Source organism: Asparagus officinalis, chromosome 8 (assembly GCF_001876935.1).
Source record: "Asparagus officinalis chromosome 8, Aspof.V1, whole genome shotgun sequence".
Lineage (NCBI taxonomy): Eukaryota > Viridiplantae > Streptophyta > Magnoliopsida > Asparagales > Asparagaceae > Asparagus > Asparagus officinalis.
In genome coordinates this window covers 9,879,831-9,898,302 of record NC_033801.1, presented here as the reverse complement: position 1 = coordinate 9,898,302, position 18,472 = coordinate 9,879,831, and the positions used below count along the sequence as shown (strand labels likewise).

Genomic DNA, 18,472 nt, shown 5'->3' with positions numbered 1-18,472 from the left:
TGATGGAGTGACTAAGTAAAAAAACAAGGGATTACTTTCAAACAATAATTATGAAAAAATATGTAAGCTAAATAACAACCCTCTAACCTTTCCAACCGATCCATATACTTAATAACGAATCAGTAATCTTAATAACCAATCTCTGTAAACTTAACAATCAATATGTACCCATAACAACAAATCTATAATCTTAACAACTAGTTGGTAACCTTAACAGCCAATCTGTAAGCTTAACAATAAATACATAAGCTTAACAACCAATCCATAAACTTAATAACCAATCTGTAACATTAAAAAATAAATTTGTAACTAAACAGAAATAAATTGTAAAATTCACAACCAATCTCTTACCTTAACAACTACTTTGTAAACTTAACAACAATATAACATAATTCACTAATAATAAAAAATGGTCTAACCTTTACAAATTTGCTCCTCCATTGCTGTGTTAGACACCTCTCTCGTCAGTTTCTTATTCTTATTGTTATATACAGTCAGGCTTTTACATTAGGCATTGCTCAACTCCTCTTTCAGCATTCTAACTTCTGTAGACAGAGAAGCCACTTTTATAGATAGAGAAGCTCTATCCTCTCGGTCGGCAACTCTCTGATCTTTATATTTATTCTCATTGTCGCTATGTAATTTTTAATTCATCATCGCGATCCTCTTCCAAAACATTAGTTGCTGAGGCAATTCCATTTGATCAATTGCCTCATTGTGCTGCATGATCGCTTCATCAATATTCTGGGTGACAGCCTATGCAATAGACAAATAGGGTATTGGAAAAAATAATTAACAACCAAGAGATAACATCAACAACAAAATTATATAATTCACAATTATTTAGTAACAATTACAATGCTTACCCATCCTTGAAAAATAATGTCAACTTCTGATCCTCTTTTAGTTTTTGTTTTGGGGTAGGCTGTATTGGGTTACGTGCCCTACTAGTGTCTCTCTTCTCCTTTTCCTTATTTTTCTCCCCCTCTCTCCCTTTCTTCTTCACTTCCTCCTTTCTCCTTCTCCTTCTCCTTCTCCTTTCCCCGCAAACCTCTCCCTAGTTTTTTAAAAGGGGTTTTTATTTCTAGCCCCATTTGTTTATTCATCTTTACCTATAACCCAACTATTATTATTTATATTCTTAAATCCAATTGTCTTTTAGTTTTTGCTTTTAAACCCAATTTCTAAAATACAGTAGATACAACACTTGTATTTATACACAAACATGATAAAAACTCCAAAATACCCCTTTCAATACCCCACTTAAACCAGTCCCTCTCTCTCCCCTCTTCTTCCCCCTTTTCAACTCTACGCCCTAACTGAAATCAAATTTCCGTCGACGCCTCCTTTCCCTTGCCGTCTGGTGTCCGTCAACTCCGTCCTTTCCGTCGCCGTCGCCGTCGCCGTAGACACTTATCAGCTCTCATCGACGCCTCCTCCCCCCTCTCTCTCCCTTTCTTCCCATCGCCGTCTGGTGTCCGTCGCCTCCGTCCTTGCCTTCGCTGTCGCCGTCTCCGTCGACACTAATCATCTCTCGTCGACGCCTTCTTTCTGCACTGTCGGCAGGTAAAACTTAGAACATTTGAACCCCAAACATTCATGTTAATATTGAGTATTTTCTTAATTTGGATTGATGCAGTTAACTAGCTCTTCATTATATCTTCAGTTAATATTGAGTATTTTCTTAATAGATTTAGTTTACAGTTTCAGAGACTTAACAACTTTAAATTTTGGAGTTCAATTATTTAATAATTAGAATTGTGATTGTTGTGTTTAATTAAGACACAACACAATTCCCTTGCTCGACACTGGCGGTTTGTTGTCTGAAGGTTTGTTATCTTGCAGCATTGTCAACAATTAGGAGATTGTACTCAGGAATAGTTTAGCTGAAACTAGCTTGCTTAGTCCCCTTATTGCTTTCACTGCACAAAAATGCTCAGGGAGAATTAATGTTAAACAATCTAAGTTCCAGCTACAATTATGTGGATTATTGACTTCTAAAGGCCACTAGATTCTTCGTAAACAATGAACAAATATTCAATAAAGGAATTAGAAGTTTAGCCCGTGCAAGAGGTTGTGAATGAAATTAGATTGAAGCTGTTTGTTTAACCAAACATAGCAATAGGTTGTTTAAGCTCTCTTTTTATTTTGCTGAACAAATATGCTCCTTGCTTATGGAGCATTAATGTAAAATAACCAATCTCAACCTACAAACTGTTTTGATTCATAACTTCATAAGATTATGCAAAACAGACGAACACTCTATTTGTGTACATATTAGTTCTACTTCCGTGTTTGGTATATATCTGAATCTGAGATATAGACGACAACATATTTGATTAGACTAAGTAGCACTAATCTTGATCAGAAAAGAGTTATACCTGCAAATGTTGAATTTTTTTTCAAATGATAATCTCTTCCAGTTTTACATCTGAGTATTGAACTTTTGATCAATATACTATTCGAGGGGGAAAAAATGAACATGGTATCTGGTATTTCAATTGTCACAAACATATATATAATTCATCTTAAGTGCCTATTTGATTAACATAAACCTAAGGGTTGGTTTTTGAAAGATTATCATCAATCGAGTATCATTCATGACATTTGTGCCGACTACAATCTCCTAGTACTTTATTTTCCTTGCTTTCATAAGTTCTTGATATGCCTCTATTAACAGGATCAAAATGTAATATAATGTTGCTTTTCAGTATCCATAATTTATGTAATTAATTCCAAGTAATTGTTACAATAGATATCAACACTCATGTATTTCTATCTTATTTTAGTAGAACATCGACTACGTGTAGTCTTCGCCTACGTGTATTTCTATCTTATTTCTATCTTATTTTAGTACAAGATAATTATTGCTTTCATAAGTTTTTTACTAAAAGTCTTCGCCTGATTATATATATACATGTGTGCAGAATAAGAACACTGTGAAGGATAGCTTTGATTTGTATCAAGGGCTATTTGTACACAATAGATTTGCAAAACAAGAGGTATGAAATCTGGAGAATCTGAAATTTTCTGCCTGTAAATTTTGTTTATAAACAGCTGGAAAGTCTGGAGCTTGCCTTGAAGATTGTGAAAGAGAAATTGTTGGGCAGAGCTAATGGAGTCAGTTATGCTATGTATATTTTGAAGATTTGTTCAATTTTGAAGATTTGTAACATTTTGGAAAGTGTGGAGCTTGCCGTGAATATATGATCAGTTATGCTATGTATATTTTGAAGATTTGTAACATTTTAAGAAGTCTGGAGCTTGCCTTGAATATATGATCAGTTGTGCTAAGTATATTTTGCAGATTTGTGCAATTTTAGAGTTTGATTTGTAACATATTATTTCAGATTGTAAGTCTTTGAAAGTAGATAATGAAAGTGTTGTTAGTGCAATTTCGTTATTGTGGAATTTTGTGCAATTTTGGAGTTTGTAAGACTGGAATTTTGTGCAAATTTGTGAGTGCTATTTTGTGGAATGTTTGGATCAATGTAAGACATGCTATACTTACTGGATATCATGCTATACTTACAGTGTATCATGCTATACTTACATGATATCATGCTATACTTACAGTAGTATCATGCTATACTTACTGGATATCATGTTATACTTACAGTGTATCATGCTATACTTACAGGATATCATGTTATACTTACTGGATATCATGCTACACTTACAGTGTATTATGCTATACTTACAAGATATCATACTATACTTACTAGATATCATGTTATACTTACAGGATATCATACTATACTTACAGTGTATCATGCTATACTTATTGGATATCATGTTATACTTACAGGATATCATGTCATACTTACTGGAATCATGCTATCTTACAGTGTATCATGCTATACTTATAGGATATCATGCAATACTTACATGATATCATGTTATACTTACAGTATATCATACTATACTTACTGGTATCATGCTATACTTACAGTATATCATGATATACTTACAGGATATCATGCTATACTTACAGTGTATCATACTATACTTATAAGATATCATGCTATACTTACTGGATATCATGCTATACTTACAGTATATCATGCTATACTTACAACGTATCATGCTATACTTACATAATTTGCATGAGTTAAGCTACGTTCCGCACGCTGCACTTTTCAAATCATTGGCATTAAAATACACGAGCCTTTGAGTTTTCAGCTTACAAGACAAAAACACGAGCCTTGGAATTAAAATATTTCAACCCTCATCAACCATCATATAATAGCACCAAGAACATAACACTATTGAGAACATAACTTTCATAATAGCAACACTCATCAACCAGCACATAATAGCACCAAGCACATATCACAAGCACATAACATTATTGAGCACATAACACTATTGAGAATAACTTTCATTATCTACTTTCAGTCTAACAAGTTGGGAACAATACTTTACAAATCAAACTCCAAACATATATTTATGCACACAAAATAGCACTCAAAAGTCTTTCAGATTATCTACTTCCATAGCACTTACAAACTCGAAACATATATTTATACACCACAAAAAATTTGCATATCACAGTTGGCATCTAGCATCCGGAGAACTTAGCTTGATGATCACGTTTATATCCTAAAATCAAAGAGACGCTGATCAAAACAATAGTATGTTATCCCGTTAATGAAACAAGACACTCTGTGGGTGTATTGGCTTCATGATGTGTGCCTAAAAAACCAGAATATATGGGAGATTTAGAAAAGGCAAAGACAATCATGGACCTTTAGGAGTGTGCGAGATGAATTTAAGGAGGAGGTTCAGCAAAATGGTGATAATTGCTTGTGGCAGGATGAAATTGCCAACCATTTATTTTTTAAAAGTCAGTTCAGTAGAGAAGTGTGGAGTAGAGTTAGAGATTGTTTACAAGTTCGCACTACTCATCAAAATTGACCCGAAGTCCCGCACTGGTTTGAGAAAAAATGTTCTAGAAATGAGATAAACAACGGACGTAAAAGCAGGCTTTGCAACAGCTGTGTATAGTATATGGAGAACTAGAAACAAACTGATCTTTAAGCAGATACAACCACATATTAAAATGTAAAAGAGTCAGCTTTTCTATAAGTTGGAGATTAGGCTTAATTCTGTACAGAGGATGAAAGAAACCATAGAAAATAGAAGGTTGTATTTTCATGTGAATAGAAGAGTATACCTCCACGGACTGGGACGACAACAACAACTGGGATTGCGACGGGTGACGGGTAGTGACGAGGTCAACAACAACGACGACTGGGACAGCGGCAGACGACGAGCGACAACGATAGAGTCAAAAGAAACAAGATAAAAATCCAACTAAAGTTCCCAACACAAGAGCTTAGACGGACGACAGGCGATGGTGAGGTCGACGACAACGACGACTGTGATGGCGGTTGGCGACGGGCGACAGCGATGGCGACGGGAGACGACAACGGCAACAGTCACGAGAAAAGGGATTTTCAGTTTTTCAATTAGGATTGAGAGTTGAAAAGGGGGAAAATGAGGAGAGAGAGAGAGATACTGGTTTATACGGGGCTAATGAAAGGGGTATTTTGGGGTTTTTATCATGTTTCTGTATAAATACAAGTGCTTTAAGTATTGTGTTTTAAAAATTGGGTTTAAAGACAAATACAAAAAGAGAATTGGGTTTAAAGATACAAGTAATAATGATTCAGTTTATAGGTAAAGTTGAGTAAACAAATGAACTTAGAAATAAAAACCCCTTTTTAAAAACTTTTCCAGTCTTTGAACTTTGCCCTATAACTGTGAAAGCTTTATAGTAGCTTGTTGAACTTTAACTACAACTGTGGCCAACATAGGAATCCTCCAACTTCTCCCAACCTTACCCAATTTGTGATGGGAGGCCTTGATATACTTCCACATACTGACTTCTTGATGCCAGTAAGTTCATAGTAGCATAACTGCACATAAGAGAAATATAAAATTAACAACCAATTTGAAACCTTAATAACAAATATGTAATCTTAACCAAAAATACATAATCTTAACACCCAATCTGTAAGCATAACAACTAAAATACCCACAACCTTAACAACCAACCTGTAACGTTAATAACCAATCAACAAACTTAATAACCAATCAATCAATCTGTAACATTAACAACAAGCTCGTGATCTTAACAACCGATTTATAACCATAACAACAAATTTTAAACCTTAACAACCAATTTGTAAGCTTAACAACTAACCTCTATCTGCAACCGTAACAATCAACTCTGTAACATTAATAACCAATCTGAAACCTTAACAGCTAATTTGTATGCATAATAACTAATCCCTATCCCTAACAACTAACAACTATACTTAAGAACTAATCCCTAACCTTCACAATCAAGAATGTATAAAATTTAGTCATTGCTCTAAACAATAAAATAGGAATACTTACTGAAACAAGCTTGGCACACCATTGTAGATATATAATCTTCTTTCCTGCTTCAGAACCCCTCAATGCCTTTTGAAATACATAATTTGTCTCACTAAAAATAAAGCTCCACCAAATAGTGTTCTTTACTTGTTTGATGTTGTCAACATATTTGAACAAATGTCTTAGTGTGCCAAGAACACTGCTAGGACATCGAATCATGCTCAACTGATACAGGATCTGAAGTAGGACAAAGTCCTTTACATCATCACGGTCACTTGATCGTACAAGCTTCGTGAATAAATCCTCAACATAGTATCTGGTAGGTGCTAGAGAAGCCTGTCATGCTCATTTTTGGAAAAAGAAAACTTTTTTCAAATACGATTGTTTCGATCACTGTTGGGGATTAGTTATTATGTATCAATGAAGATAAATTTTATCCTATTCTCGTCCCACTGTCTCAACACGTGCTCGAAAGTGAGAAGATCAAGCCCAGGAGGGCCAAAATGTGTCTGAAAACACTTTGTAGGCATCCCAATGCCTCTCACCCATAAGTTGCACTAAAGAATGCATGAAATCATAGTAAATAGTGAAGCTGGGTGTTGGTTGCAACTCCGATACAGCCTTTTGTCTACAAAGCAAAATAACAAAACATACTTAGTTTGTAAATAATATGTAACCTTAACAACTATGCTGTAAACTTGACAAATAATCCTATTCTCGTCCCGCTGTCTCAACACGTGCTCGAAAGTGACAAGATCAAGACCAGGAGGGCCAAAATGTGTCTGAAAACACTTCGTAGGCATCCCAATGCCTCTCACCCATAAGTTGCACTAAAGAATGCATGAAATCATAGTAAACAGTGAAGCTGGATGTTGGCTGCAACTCCGATACAGCCTTTTGTCTACAAAGCAAAATAACAAAACATACTTAGTTTGTAAATAATATGTAACCTTAACAACTATGCTGTAAACTTGACAAATAAACTATAACCTTAATAGCAAATCTGTAAGCTTAATAACCACTCAATAACCTCAACAACCAATCAATAGCCATAACAATAAAAGCATAAACTTAACAACTAACATGTCACAAGTTAACAGTAACCTTAACAACTAATCGCCACATGTTAGCAGTAATCTTAACAACTAATAGCAACACGTTAACAACAACCATCATATCAGATTCATAACCTTAACAACTAACACCTAACTTTAACAACTAACACCCACACATTAACAGTAATCTTAACAACTAACAACCACAAGTTAATAGTAACCTTAACAACTAATAGCCACATGTTAACAGTAACATTCATAGCAGATTCGTAAACTTAACAAATAATGCTTAGCCGTAACAACTAATGAATATCCTTGACAACTAAAAGCTAATCTTCACAACTTAACTGTTACATTCACAATTAACACACACCATGCAATATCATAAATAACTAAATTATGTAGTAAACTTACCTCTTTTTGGTTGTCAAACATATCTCTTTCAAATGGCTCATATTCGTTCCTCTCCTTAGATCTAGGAACACTCACGAGGCACCGTCGGTGCTGCCCTCAAGATCTATGCGTTGAACTAGGTTTGTGGGTTGAACTGAACTTGTGGGAGAAGGATGACTAACTCCGATGTCCTCTAGAATATCTGCTATAGTAGTAGCAGGACCAGTCGCCTCTGTGCTCGGACATCTTCCTGCGACGCCGAACTATGACACGTCGTCGTCTTTGATGATATCTACATGGGCGAATACTTTGGGAGTTGACTTGTCTGCCATGATTCCGCACAGAGGTTAGGATGAGTTGATTTAGGTTGGATTCCGCTCTGGGGTGGGTTGATTTAGGGTTAGGATTTCGAATTGGGGATAGTCGGTTTGTTTGGACAAAAGAGAAAGGTTGGGACGCTCGACGAGAAGAGGGTTTGAGAAAGTGAGAGGCTGTTAAATCAAAGGGCATTTTTTAGAATTTTTTTTTTAAAAACTGGGTCACGTGGGAACGAGGTTTGGAGGCTAAATGAAATGTAAGATTTATTTTGGGGGCTTTGAGGGAGTGTATCTAGACTGATTTGAAGTCAAAAATTCAACGCTAAAGTTGGGGCCATCAGTGACCAATTATTTGATGGATCATTACTTCAAATTGAAGGCTTTCTGTATGACAACTGACAGATCCTAACAATATCTAAACAGAAAGTAAGAGTTCCATCATTTACCGTTCATTACCATCAACTCCATTCCAATGGCACTTCCGTCGCCATTTTTTGCAGCGTTTACAGCAATATTGATCCTCCTCTTATCTCAAAAGGCCAGCTGCTTGTTATCCTCAAAACACAACAATGTCACCGATCAACAGTCACTTCTGTCCTTCAAGTCCATGATATCGGGCGATCCAACAGGATCGTTAGCCTCGTGGAACAACTCCATCCATTTCTGCAATTGGGTAGGCGTAACTTGCAGCGGCCTCCAACATCCTCAACGGGTCGTGTCCTTGAGCTTGAGCTCCCTTGATCTCTCTGGAGTTATATCGCCGGCGATAGCAAACCTCACATTTCTCAGAACGATTAACCTCTCCCACAACAAACTCCGCGGACCCATCCCGGGAGGAATCGGTAACCTCCACCGCCTCCGGGTTCTTAACGTGAGCCTAAATTCTCTTGAACGAGGTATTCCTGATTCGTTGGGCGGCCTTACTTCTTTGACCAAACTCTACTTGTTCAACAACAGCCTAAGCGACAATATCCCTTCTACAATGGGGAACCTCGCCTCTTTATCTCTACTGTTCTTGCACAATAACAAATTCACTGGCAGCATCCCACCTTCATTAGGAAGGATCTCGTCTCTCTCCGTTCTTGCTCTGACCAACAATCTTCTCAACGGCAGTATTCCGTCTACTATAGGGGACCTTACTTCCCTAACTTCGCTTTACCTTTCAGGCAACCGTCTGAGTGGCTTGGTCCCTTCTTCGTTGGCGAAGCTCTCGTCTCTTTCCGTGCTTGATTTGTCCAATAATGAACTCAGTGGCAGCATACCGTCTTCCATCGGGGGCCTTGCCTCCCTGACTTCACTGAAAGACAAATACAAAAAGAGAATTGGGTTTAAAGATACAAGTAATAATGATTCAGTTTATAGGTAAAGTTGAGTAAACAAATGAACTTAGAAATAAAAACCCCTTTTTAAAAACTTTTCCAGTCTTTGAACTTTGCCCTATAACTGTGAAAGCTTTATAGTAGCTTGTTGAACTTTAACTACAACTGTGGCCAACATAGGAATCCTCCAACTTCTCCCAACCTTACCCAATTTGTGATGGGAGGCCTTGATATACTTCCACATACTGACTTCTTGATGCCAGTAAGTTCATAGTAGCATAACTGCACATAAGAGAAATATAAAATTAACAACCAATTTGAAACCTTAATAACAAATATGTAATCTTAACCAAAAATACATAATCTTAACACCCAATCTGTAAGCATAACAACTAAAATACCCACAACCTTAACAACCAACCTGTAACGTTAATAACCAATCAACAAACTTAATAACCAATCAATCAATCTGTAACATTAACAACAAGCTCGTGATCTTAACAACCGATTTATAACCATAACAACAAATTTTAAACCTTAACAACCAATTTGTAAGCTTAACAACTAACCTCTATCTGCAACCGTAACAATCAACTCTGTAACATTAATAACCAATCTGAAACCTTAACAGCTAATTTGTATGCATAATAACTAATCCCTATCCCTAACAACTAACAACTATACTTAAGAACTAATCCCTAACCTTCACAATCAAGAATGTATAAAATTTAGTCATTGCTCTAAACAATAAAATAGGAATACTTACTGAAACAAGCTTGGCACACCATTGTAGATATATAATCTTCTTTCCTGCTTCAGAACCCCTCAATGCCTTTTGAAATACATAATTTGTCTCACTAAAAATAAAGCTCCACCAAATAGTGTTCTTTACTTGTTTGATGTTGTCAACATATTTGAACAAATGTCTTAGTGTGCCAAGAACACTGCTAGGACATCGAATCATGCTCAACTGATACAGGATCTGAAGTAGGACAAAGTCCTTTACATCATCACGGTCACTTGATCGTACAAGCTTCGTGAATAAATCCTCAACATAGTATCTGGTAGGTGCTAGAGAAGCCTGTCATGCTCATTTTTGGAAAAAGAAAACTTTTTTCAAATACGATTGTTTCGATCACTGTTGGGGATTAGTTATTATGTATCAATGAAGATAAATTTTATCCTATTCTCGTCCCACTGTCTCAACACGTGCTCGAAAGTGAGAAGATCAAGCCCAGGAGGGCCAAAATGTGTCTGAAAACACTTTGTAGGCATCCCAATGCCTCTCACCCATAAGTTGCACTAAAGAATGCATGAAATCATAGTAAATAGTGAAGCTGGGTGTTGGTTGCAACTCCGATACAGCCTTTTGTCTACAAAGCAAAATAACAAAACATACTTAGTTTGTAAATAATATGTAACCTTAACAACTATGCTGTAAACTTGACAAATAATCCTATTCTCGTCCCGCTGTCTCAACACGTGCTCGAAAGTGACAAGATCAAGACCAGGAGGGCCAAAATGTGTCTGAAAACACTATCTTTGTAGGCATCCCAATGCCTCTCTCCCATAAGTTGCACTAAAGAATGCATGAAATCATAGTAAACAGTGAAGCTGGATGTTGGCTGCAACTCCGATACAGCCTTTTGTCTACAAAGCAAAATAACAAAACATACTTAGTTTGTAAATAATATGTAACCTTAACAACTATGCTGTAAACTTGACAAATAAACTATAACCTTAATAGCAAATCTGTAAGCTTAATAACCACTCAATAACCTCAACAACCAATCAATAGCCATAACAATAAAAGCATAAACTTAACAACTAACATGTCACAAGTTAACAGTAACCTTAACAACTAATCGCCACATGTTAGCAGTAATCTTAACAACTAATAGCAACACGTTAACAACAACCATCATATCAGATTCATAACCTTAACAACTAACACCTAACTTTAACAACTAACACCCACACATTAACATTAATCTTAATAACTAAAACCCACAAGTTAACAGTAATCTTAACAACTAACAGCCACACGTTAATAGTAACATTCATAGCATATTCGTGAACTTAACAAATAATGCTTAGCCGTAACAACTAATGAATATCCTTGACAACTAAAAGCTAATCTTCACAACTTAACTGTTACATTCACAATTAACACACACCATGCAATATCATAAATAACTAAATTATGTAGTAAACTTACCTCTTTTTGGTTGTCAAACATATCTCTTTCAAATGGCTCATATTCGTTCCTCTCCTTAGATCTAGGAACACTCACGAGGCACCGTCGGTGCTGCCCTCAAGATCTATGCGTTGAACTAGGTTTGTGGGTTGAACTGAACTTGTGGGAGAAGGATGACTAACTCCGATGTCCTCTAGAATATCTGCTATAGTAGTAGCAGGACCAGTCGCCTCTGTGCTCGGACATCTTCCTGCGACGCCGAACTATGACACGTCGTCGTCTTTGATGATATCTACATGGGCGAATACTTTGGGAGTTGACTTGTCTGCCATGATTCCGCACAGAGGTTAGGATGAGTTGATTTAGGTTGGATTCCGCTCTGGGGTGGGTTGATTTAGGGTTAGGATTTCGAATTGGGGATAGTCGGTTTGTTTGGACAAAAGAGAAAGGTTGGGACGCTCGACGAGAAGAGGGTTTGAGAAAGTGAGAGGCTGTTAAATCAAAGGGCATTTTTTAGAATTTTTTTTTTAAAAACTGGGTCACGTGGGAACGAGGTTTGGAGGCTAAATGAAATGTTAGATTTATTTTGGGGGCTTTGAGGGAGAGTATCTAGACTGATTTGAAGTCAAAAATTCAACGCTAAAGTTGGGGCCATCAGTGACCAATTATTTGATGGATCATTACTTCAAATTGAAGGCTTTCTGTATGACAACTGACAGATCCTAACAATATCTAAACAGAAAGTAAGAGTTCCATCATTTACCGTTCATTACCATCAACTCCATTCCAATGGCACTTCCGTCGCCATTTTTTGCAGCGTTTACAGCAATATTGATCCTCCTCTTATCTCAAAAGGCCAGCTGCTTGTTATCCTCAAAACACAACAATGTCACCGATCAACAGTCACTTCTGTCCTTCAAGTCCATGATATCGGGCGATCCAACAGGATCGTTAGCCTCGTGGAACAACTCCATCCATTTCTGCAATTGGGTAGGCGTAACTTGCAGCGGCCTCCAACATCCTCAACGGGTCGTGTCCTTGAGCTTGAGCTCCCTTGATCTCTCTGGAGTTATATCGCCGGCGATAGCAAACCTCACATTTCTCAGAACGATTAACCTCTCCCACAACAAACTCCGCGGACCCATCCCGGGAGGAATCGGTAACCTCCACCGCCTCCGGGTTCTTAACGTGAGCCTAAATTCTCTTGAACGAGGTATTCCTGATTCGTTGGGCGGCCTTACTTCTTTGACCAAACTCTACTTGTTCAACAACAGCCTAAGCGACAATATCCCTTCTACAATGGGGAACCTCGCCTCTTTATCTCTACTGTTCTTGCACAATAACAAATTCACTGGCAGCATCCCACCTTCATTAGGAAGGATCTCGTCTCTCTCCGTTCTTGCTCTGACCAACAATCTTCTCAACGGCAGTATTCCGTCTACTATAGGGGACCTTACTTCCCTAACTTCGCTTTACCTTTCAGGCAACCGTCTGAGTGGCTTGGTCCCTTCTTCGTTGGCGAAGCTCTCGTCTCTTTCCGTGCTTGATTTGTCCAATAATGAACTCAGTGGCAGCATACCGTCTTCCATCGGGGGCCTTGCCTCCCTGACTTCACTGAACCTTGATGGAAATGGACTCGGCGGCAGCATCCCATCTTCACTGGGAAATCTCTCGCATCTCTCTCTTCTTTCTCTGTCCTATAACCTTCTGACTGGTAGCATACCGGCTACGATCGGAAACCTCACTTCTTTAACTCAGCTTTACTTAGGCAACAACAGCCTAAGCGGCAGCATTCCACCTTCACTTGCAAACCTCTCATCTCTTTCTTATCTTGATCTTTCCAATAACGAGCTCACTGGCGGCGTCCCACCGAACACAGGGAATCTCTTATCTCTTACCGTGCTTGGACTTGACAACAATCGTTTATCAGGAAACATCCCGCCTTCGATTGGCAAACTTTCCAATTTACAACAGCTTTACTTGAATTCGAATAACCTCTCGGGATTAGTCCCTCCTTCACTCTGGAATCTCTCCTCTCTTTCTATCCTATACCTTTCATTTAACTACCACCTATCTGGTTCGCTTCCACCGGATTTAGGCCAGTCTCTTCCCCTCCTCGAATTAATTAGCCTGTCTTGTAACAAATTTTATGGACCAATTCCAGCATCATTGTCCAATGCATCTCTTCTTGAAATAATTGAGCTTCCAGAGAATATGCTTAGCGGTACGATCCCTCCAAACCTCGGGAGCTTACCAAACTTGCGTAACCTAATTCTGCAAGTAAACAACTTGGAAGTTAGGGAACCTGATGGTTGGCGTTTCCTGACGTCTTTGACGAATTGTACCCGATTAGAGAAACTGCGTATTGGCTGGAATAATCTCAGTGGCAGGCTACCGAGTTCTATTGCAAACCTCTCCGCTTCACTTGTAACGCTCAGTATCGGTTATAACAATATATCTGGAAACATACCTCCGGATATTGGAAATCTTGTCAGCTTGACGGAACTTCACACGGGTCCGAATTTGCTCACAGGCTCTATTCCTGCCTCAGTTGGATCACTTAGCAAGTTGCATGAGTTGGTTTTGGACAATAACAAGCTATCCGGAGAGATACCATCCTCCATCGGCAACCTTACTCAATTGAATTTTCTTTACCTAGATTTCAATGAACTGAGCGGAAATATACCGGAAAGTCTTGGGAATTGCCAAAATTTAGTATATCTAAACCTTGGATATAACAAACTTACCGGTGCTATACCAAAAGAAATCCTGAAGATATCCCATCTCTCCATACTTTTAAATTTGTCATCCAATTCATTGACGGGATTAATACCATCAGAAATAGGGAGCTTGAGTAACCTGGGTGTCATCGATGTCAGCATGAACAAATTGTCTGGTGAAATCCCTAGCAGTCTCGGTCAGTGTCAAGTGCTGGAAGAGCTTTATCTTGGTGGGAATTTTCTTCAGGGGAGTATTCCTTCTTCTTTAAGCTCATTAAGGGGTATTCAGGAATTAGATGTTTCGAAAAATAACCTGTCGGGGGAAATACCAAATTTCCTACAGGAGTTGCCTGATCTACTCTATTTGAATCTCTCCTTCAATGATTTTGAAGGTGAAGTACCCAGGCTTGGGGTCTTTGAAAATGTAAGTAAATTCTCAGTTGCTGGAAACAATAGGCTTTGCGGAGTAAACCCAGAAATGCACCTGCAAGCTTGTACCTTCCATTCTTCGAACAAGAAGATTCGCTCCAGTACATTGATAGTGATCATTGTCGTCACCAGTTCATTTCTACTTTTATCTGTGTTCTTTCTTTTCCTCTTTCGACGGTACTGGAACAAAAGCTCAAGAAGAATACCTCATCACAGTATACCCATAATGGAGCAACATGAGAAAGTCTCTTATGCTGAGCTAGTGAAAGCCACAAATGGGTTCTCTGCAGGCAATATAATTGGGATCGGAAGTTTCGGGACGGTATATAAAGGAACATTTGATGATGATAGAAAGAAAATTGTTGCGGTGAAGGTGTTAAATCTTCAAATGCAAGGAGCATCCAAGAGCTATATGGCAGAATGCGAAGCCTTGAGAAACATCCGACATCGAAACCTTGTCAAGATCATTACAACTTGTTCAAGTGTAGATTTCAGAGGTGATGACTTCAAAGCTGTGGTCTTTGAGTTCATGCGCAATGGTAGTTTAGATGATTGGCTGTATCCGAAAGTAATTGAGCAATTCAAACCAAAAAAACTGAACTTCATGGCAAGATTAAACATAGCTATTGATGTGGCTTCTGCTTTAGATTATTTACACCATCAATGTGGGACACCAATAATTCACTGTGATTTGAAACCTAGCAACATTCTTCTCGGCGATCACATGACTGCCCATGTTGGAGATTTTGGGCTGGCAAGGTTTCTGAAGGAAATTATCAGCAGGTCATCTCAGAACTCTATGAGTTCAGTTGGCCTCAGAGGAACTATTGGATATATTGCTCCAGGTGAAAACTTCAAGTTCTTGCTTGTGTTAATATTTACACTTATTAGAAGTCTATAATTTTTCAGAAGGAGAACTATATTCAACATCTCCAGTCTGTTGAAATATGACTATTACAGTAGTTTGGCTTCTGAAAGTTTAAAATCTTGTGACTCCAACTCTCTCCCTACATGCAAACATTATCCAAAACATTAGTTTCTTACTCATTTTTTTTTCAAGTATATGCAATGCTTGTTTAGTCCCTCCAAAGGTTTGCATGTCTATATGCTGATATTATCATAACCAATCTATCATATCTGAATGCTTTAATTAGAAACCTCACTGGAGATATTCTCTTGGTTACATATACACTAAAAAAACTATAGATTTGGGACAAGTTTCACAAAACCTGAGAAGTTTAGCCATTTTGAGATAACGCCCAAAATTTTTGGAAATGTCACTTAATCCCCGACTTCTTGGGGGTTATCTGAAAAGGTTTTGGGGGTTAAGCGACACTTCCAAACTTTTCTTGCAGTTATGTCAAAATGGGCCAAACTTCTTTGTGGTTTTGTGATATTTTCTCAGTTATTTAATCAGAGAAATATATTGGATTAAGACCCACTAACTTGCATGTATCCTGAAACAGAGTACGGTGTGGCAAACAAAGCTTCAACTGCTGGAGATGTATATAGCTATGGAATTCTTCTGCTGGAGATGATTACTGCAAAAAGACCCACTGATAATGATTTTGTAGGAGGCCAAAGTCTTCACAAGTTTGTGGAGATGGCGTTCCCTGAAAAAATCACAGATGTTGTTGATGCTCGTCTTCTCCTACAGAAAGATGGCAGAGTGAATGATGATGACAATGATGGCGATCATCATTATGATGACGATGATGATTGGAGTATGAATGACACAAGCGTTATCGAATGTGCTGCTTCGATGCTTAGGCTTGGCATCTTGTGTTCAAATGAATATCCAGAGGAGAGAATAGAGATGGGAGATGTCATTAAAGAATTGCACAAGATTAGGGATATGTTCTTAAGAAATGGAACTCCTGAAGAGAGAAGCAGAGATCAGATGAATTGTGGAGGTCCATCTTTAGCTTTTCAAGCAACAAACGACTGATACTTATTATTGAAAATGTTTAAGAGTTGGTTTGTACAGTTTGCGGAATACTATCATGATAGGAAGTGAACGATGTATATTTCCATCAAAATTATTGTTAAGATGAATCAGTAAACATTAAGAGTAAAAACAACGTTAAGAGCTAGCCGTTTCGAACTCTAAGACCATTATGCTCTTTTGCTAAGGGTTAGCAGGGAATTTTTTGCTGTGGAGGTATTAAATCTTGAGATGCAAGTAGCAGCCAAGAGCTTTTGTCATAATGAGAGCAATTCAAACCAATATCGAACCCTACGTCTTCTGCCTCGGACTAGCCAGGGTTCTGGAGGAAATTTTTTTCTTAGAAGTTCACAGATAACCTCAAAACTTTTGCATTTTTCTGAATATATACTCGGATAGGGTTAATTGCATATTAGTGTCTTGGATCAGCCTTTACTGCCAAATAGTCCCTTAAATCACATCATTTGCTTATTCGGCCCTTAAATCTTCAATTTTAATGATAATCCACCCCTCTTGTCAGGTGGGTTTTTTTTGTTAATTACAGACATAAGTCATCTACCTCATAGACTCAACCCCTCAGATGTCATCTAATAAAATCTCACGAGCTCCCTAGGCATGTCATTTACCAAGGAAAAAGACATCCGTAGGGTCATGGCGGAATTCACAACAATATTAGGTGCCCTGTTGCCTTCTCTGTAGATATTCGAAACTTTAGTCGAATGTATAGAATTCAGCATGGCGCGCACATCCTTAATCAAAATCATGGCGGTGTTGAGCTCGACACATCAGGTGATCGCCTGAATAATAATATTAGAGTCTCCTTCAACACACAACTTCCCTTCATGTAATATTGAGTAAATCCCACCTAGTCTCTTCCGCAATCCTTTCAATTCTGGGATGGTGATAGTAGTTGTACTTAGGGGTGTCCAAAAAGCCCGGAGCCCGGACCCGGCCCGGTGTCCGGCCCGGGCCCGGGCCCGGCCCGGGCCCGGAAACCCGGGCAAAACCCGGGTCCGGGCCCGGGCCCGGGTCGCCGTTGGCGAACCCTGTCCGGGCCCGGCCCGGGCCCGGAACAGTGCCCAAAAATGGGCACTGGTTCTTCGAATGGCCGGGCCGGGCCGGACCGGCCCGGCCCGGCCCGGCCACAACGGTCACTTATGTGACCGTTGAATCCGGGCCGGGCCGGGCCAGCCCGGCCCGCTCTCTTATACAATCTTATACTATCTCATACTAATATACTATCCTATAATCTTTTGTATTTTCTAATACTTCCAACAAATGGCTTCTGGGTCTGATTATGAAGAGCAACATGCAACTCCTACCGATCCAGAGATGAGTCCTCCTACAACAACTCCTCATCCTACCGGTGTTAATCCTGAATCTGGTGGCGACGAATCTACGGCACCAAGAGCTCCAAAAAGGCCGAGGTCTGATGTATGGAATTTTTTTGAGAAGATAGACGTCACCAAGGATGAACACGGTAGGATCATCTCTCAGAATGCGAAATGTGCGTTGTGCGGCCAGATATTCAAAGCTCATCATAAGAGCGGCACCAACCATCTCAAACGGCATATTGAAAAACACAACAAAGGCCAAAATCTACAAGGTGATATCCGGCAGTCTATGCTTTCCCAATCATCCTCTTCAGGTACCCTCGGCAGTTGGAATTATGACGCTGCCCGAGCCCGGAAATGCGTAATCAGGTTTATTGTT

General features: G+C 38.7%; 2 protein-coding genes across 2 annotated transcripts; both read left to right on the top strand.

Annotated features, from left to right (window-relative positions):
- LOC109820824 (LRR receptor-like serine/threonine-protein kinase EFR) lies at window positions 8,565-9,515 on the top strand. Its single transcript, XM_020387017.1, has one exon. It carries the CDS (start codon window positions 8,622-8,624, stop codon window positions 9,513-9,515), a length of 894 nt encoding a protein of 297 aa, XP_020242606.1. The 5' UTR covers window positions 8,565-8,621.
- On the top strand, window positions 12,398-16,902 carry LOC109819843 (probable LRR receptor-like serine/threonine-protein kinase At3g47570). Its single transcript, XM_020385777.1, has 2 exons — window positions 12,398-15,659; window positions 16,281-16,902. Exons 1-2 carry the CDS (start codon window positions 12,455-12,457, stop codon window positions 16,760-16,762), a joined length of 3,687 nt encoding a protein of 1,228 aa, XP_020241366.1. The 5' UTR covers window positions 12,398-12,454; the 3' UTR covers window positions 16,763-16,902.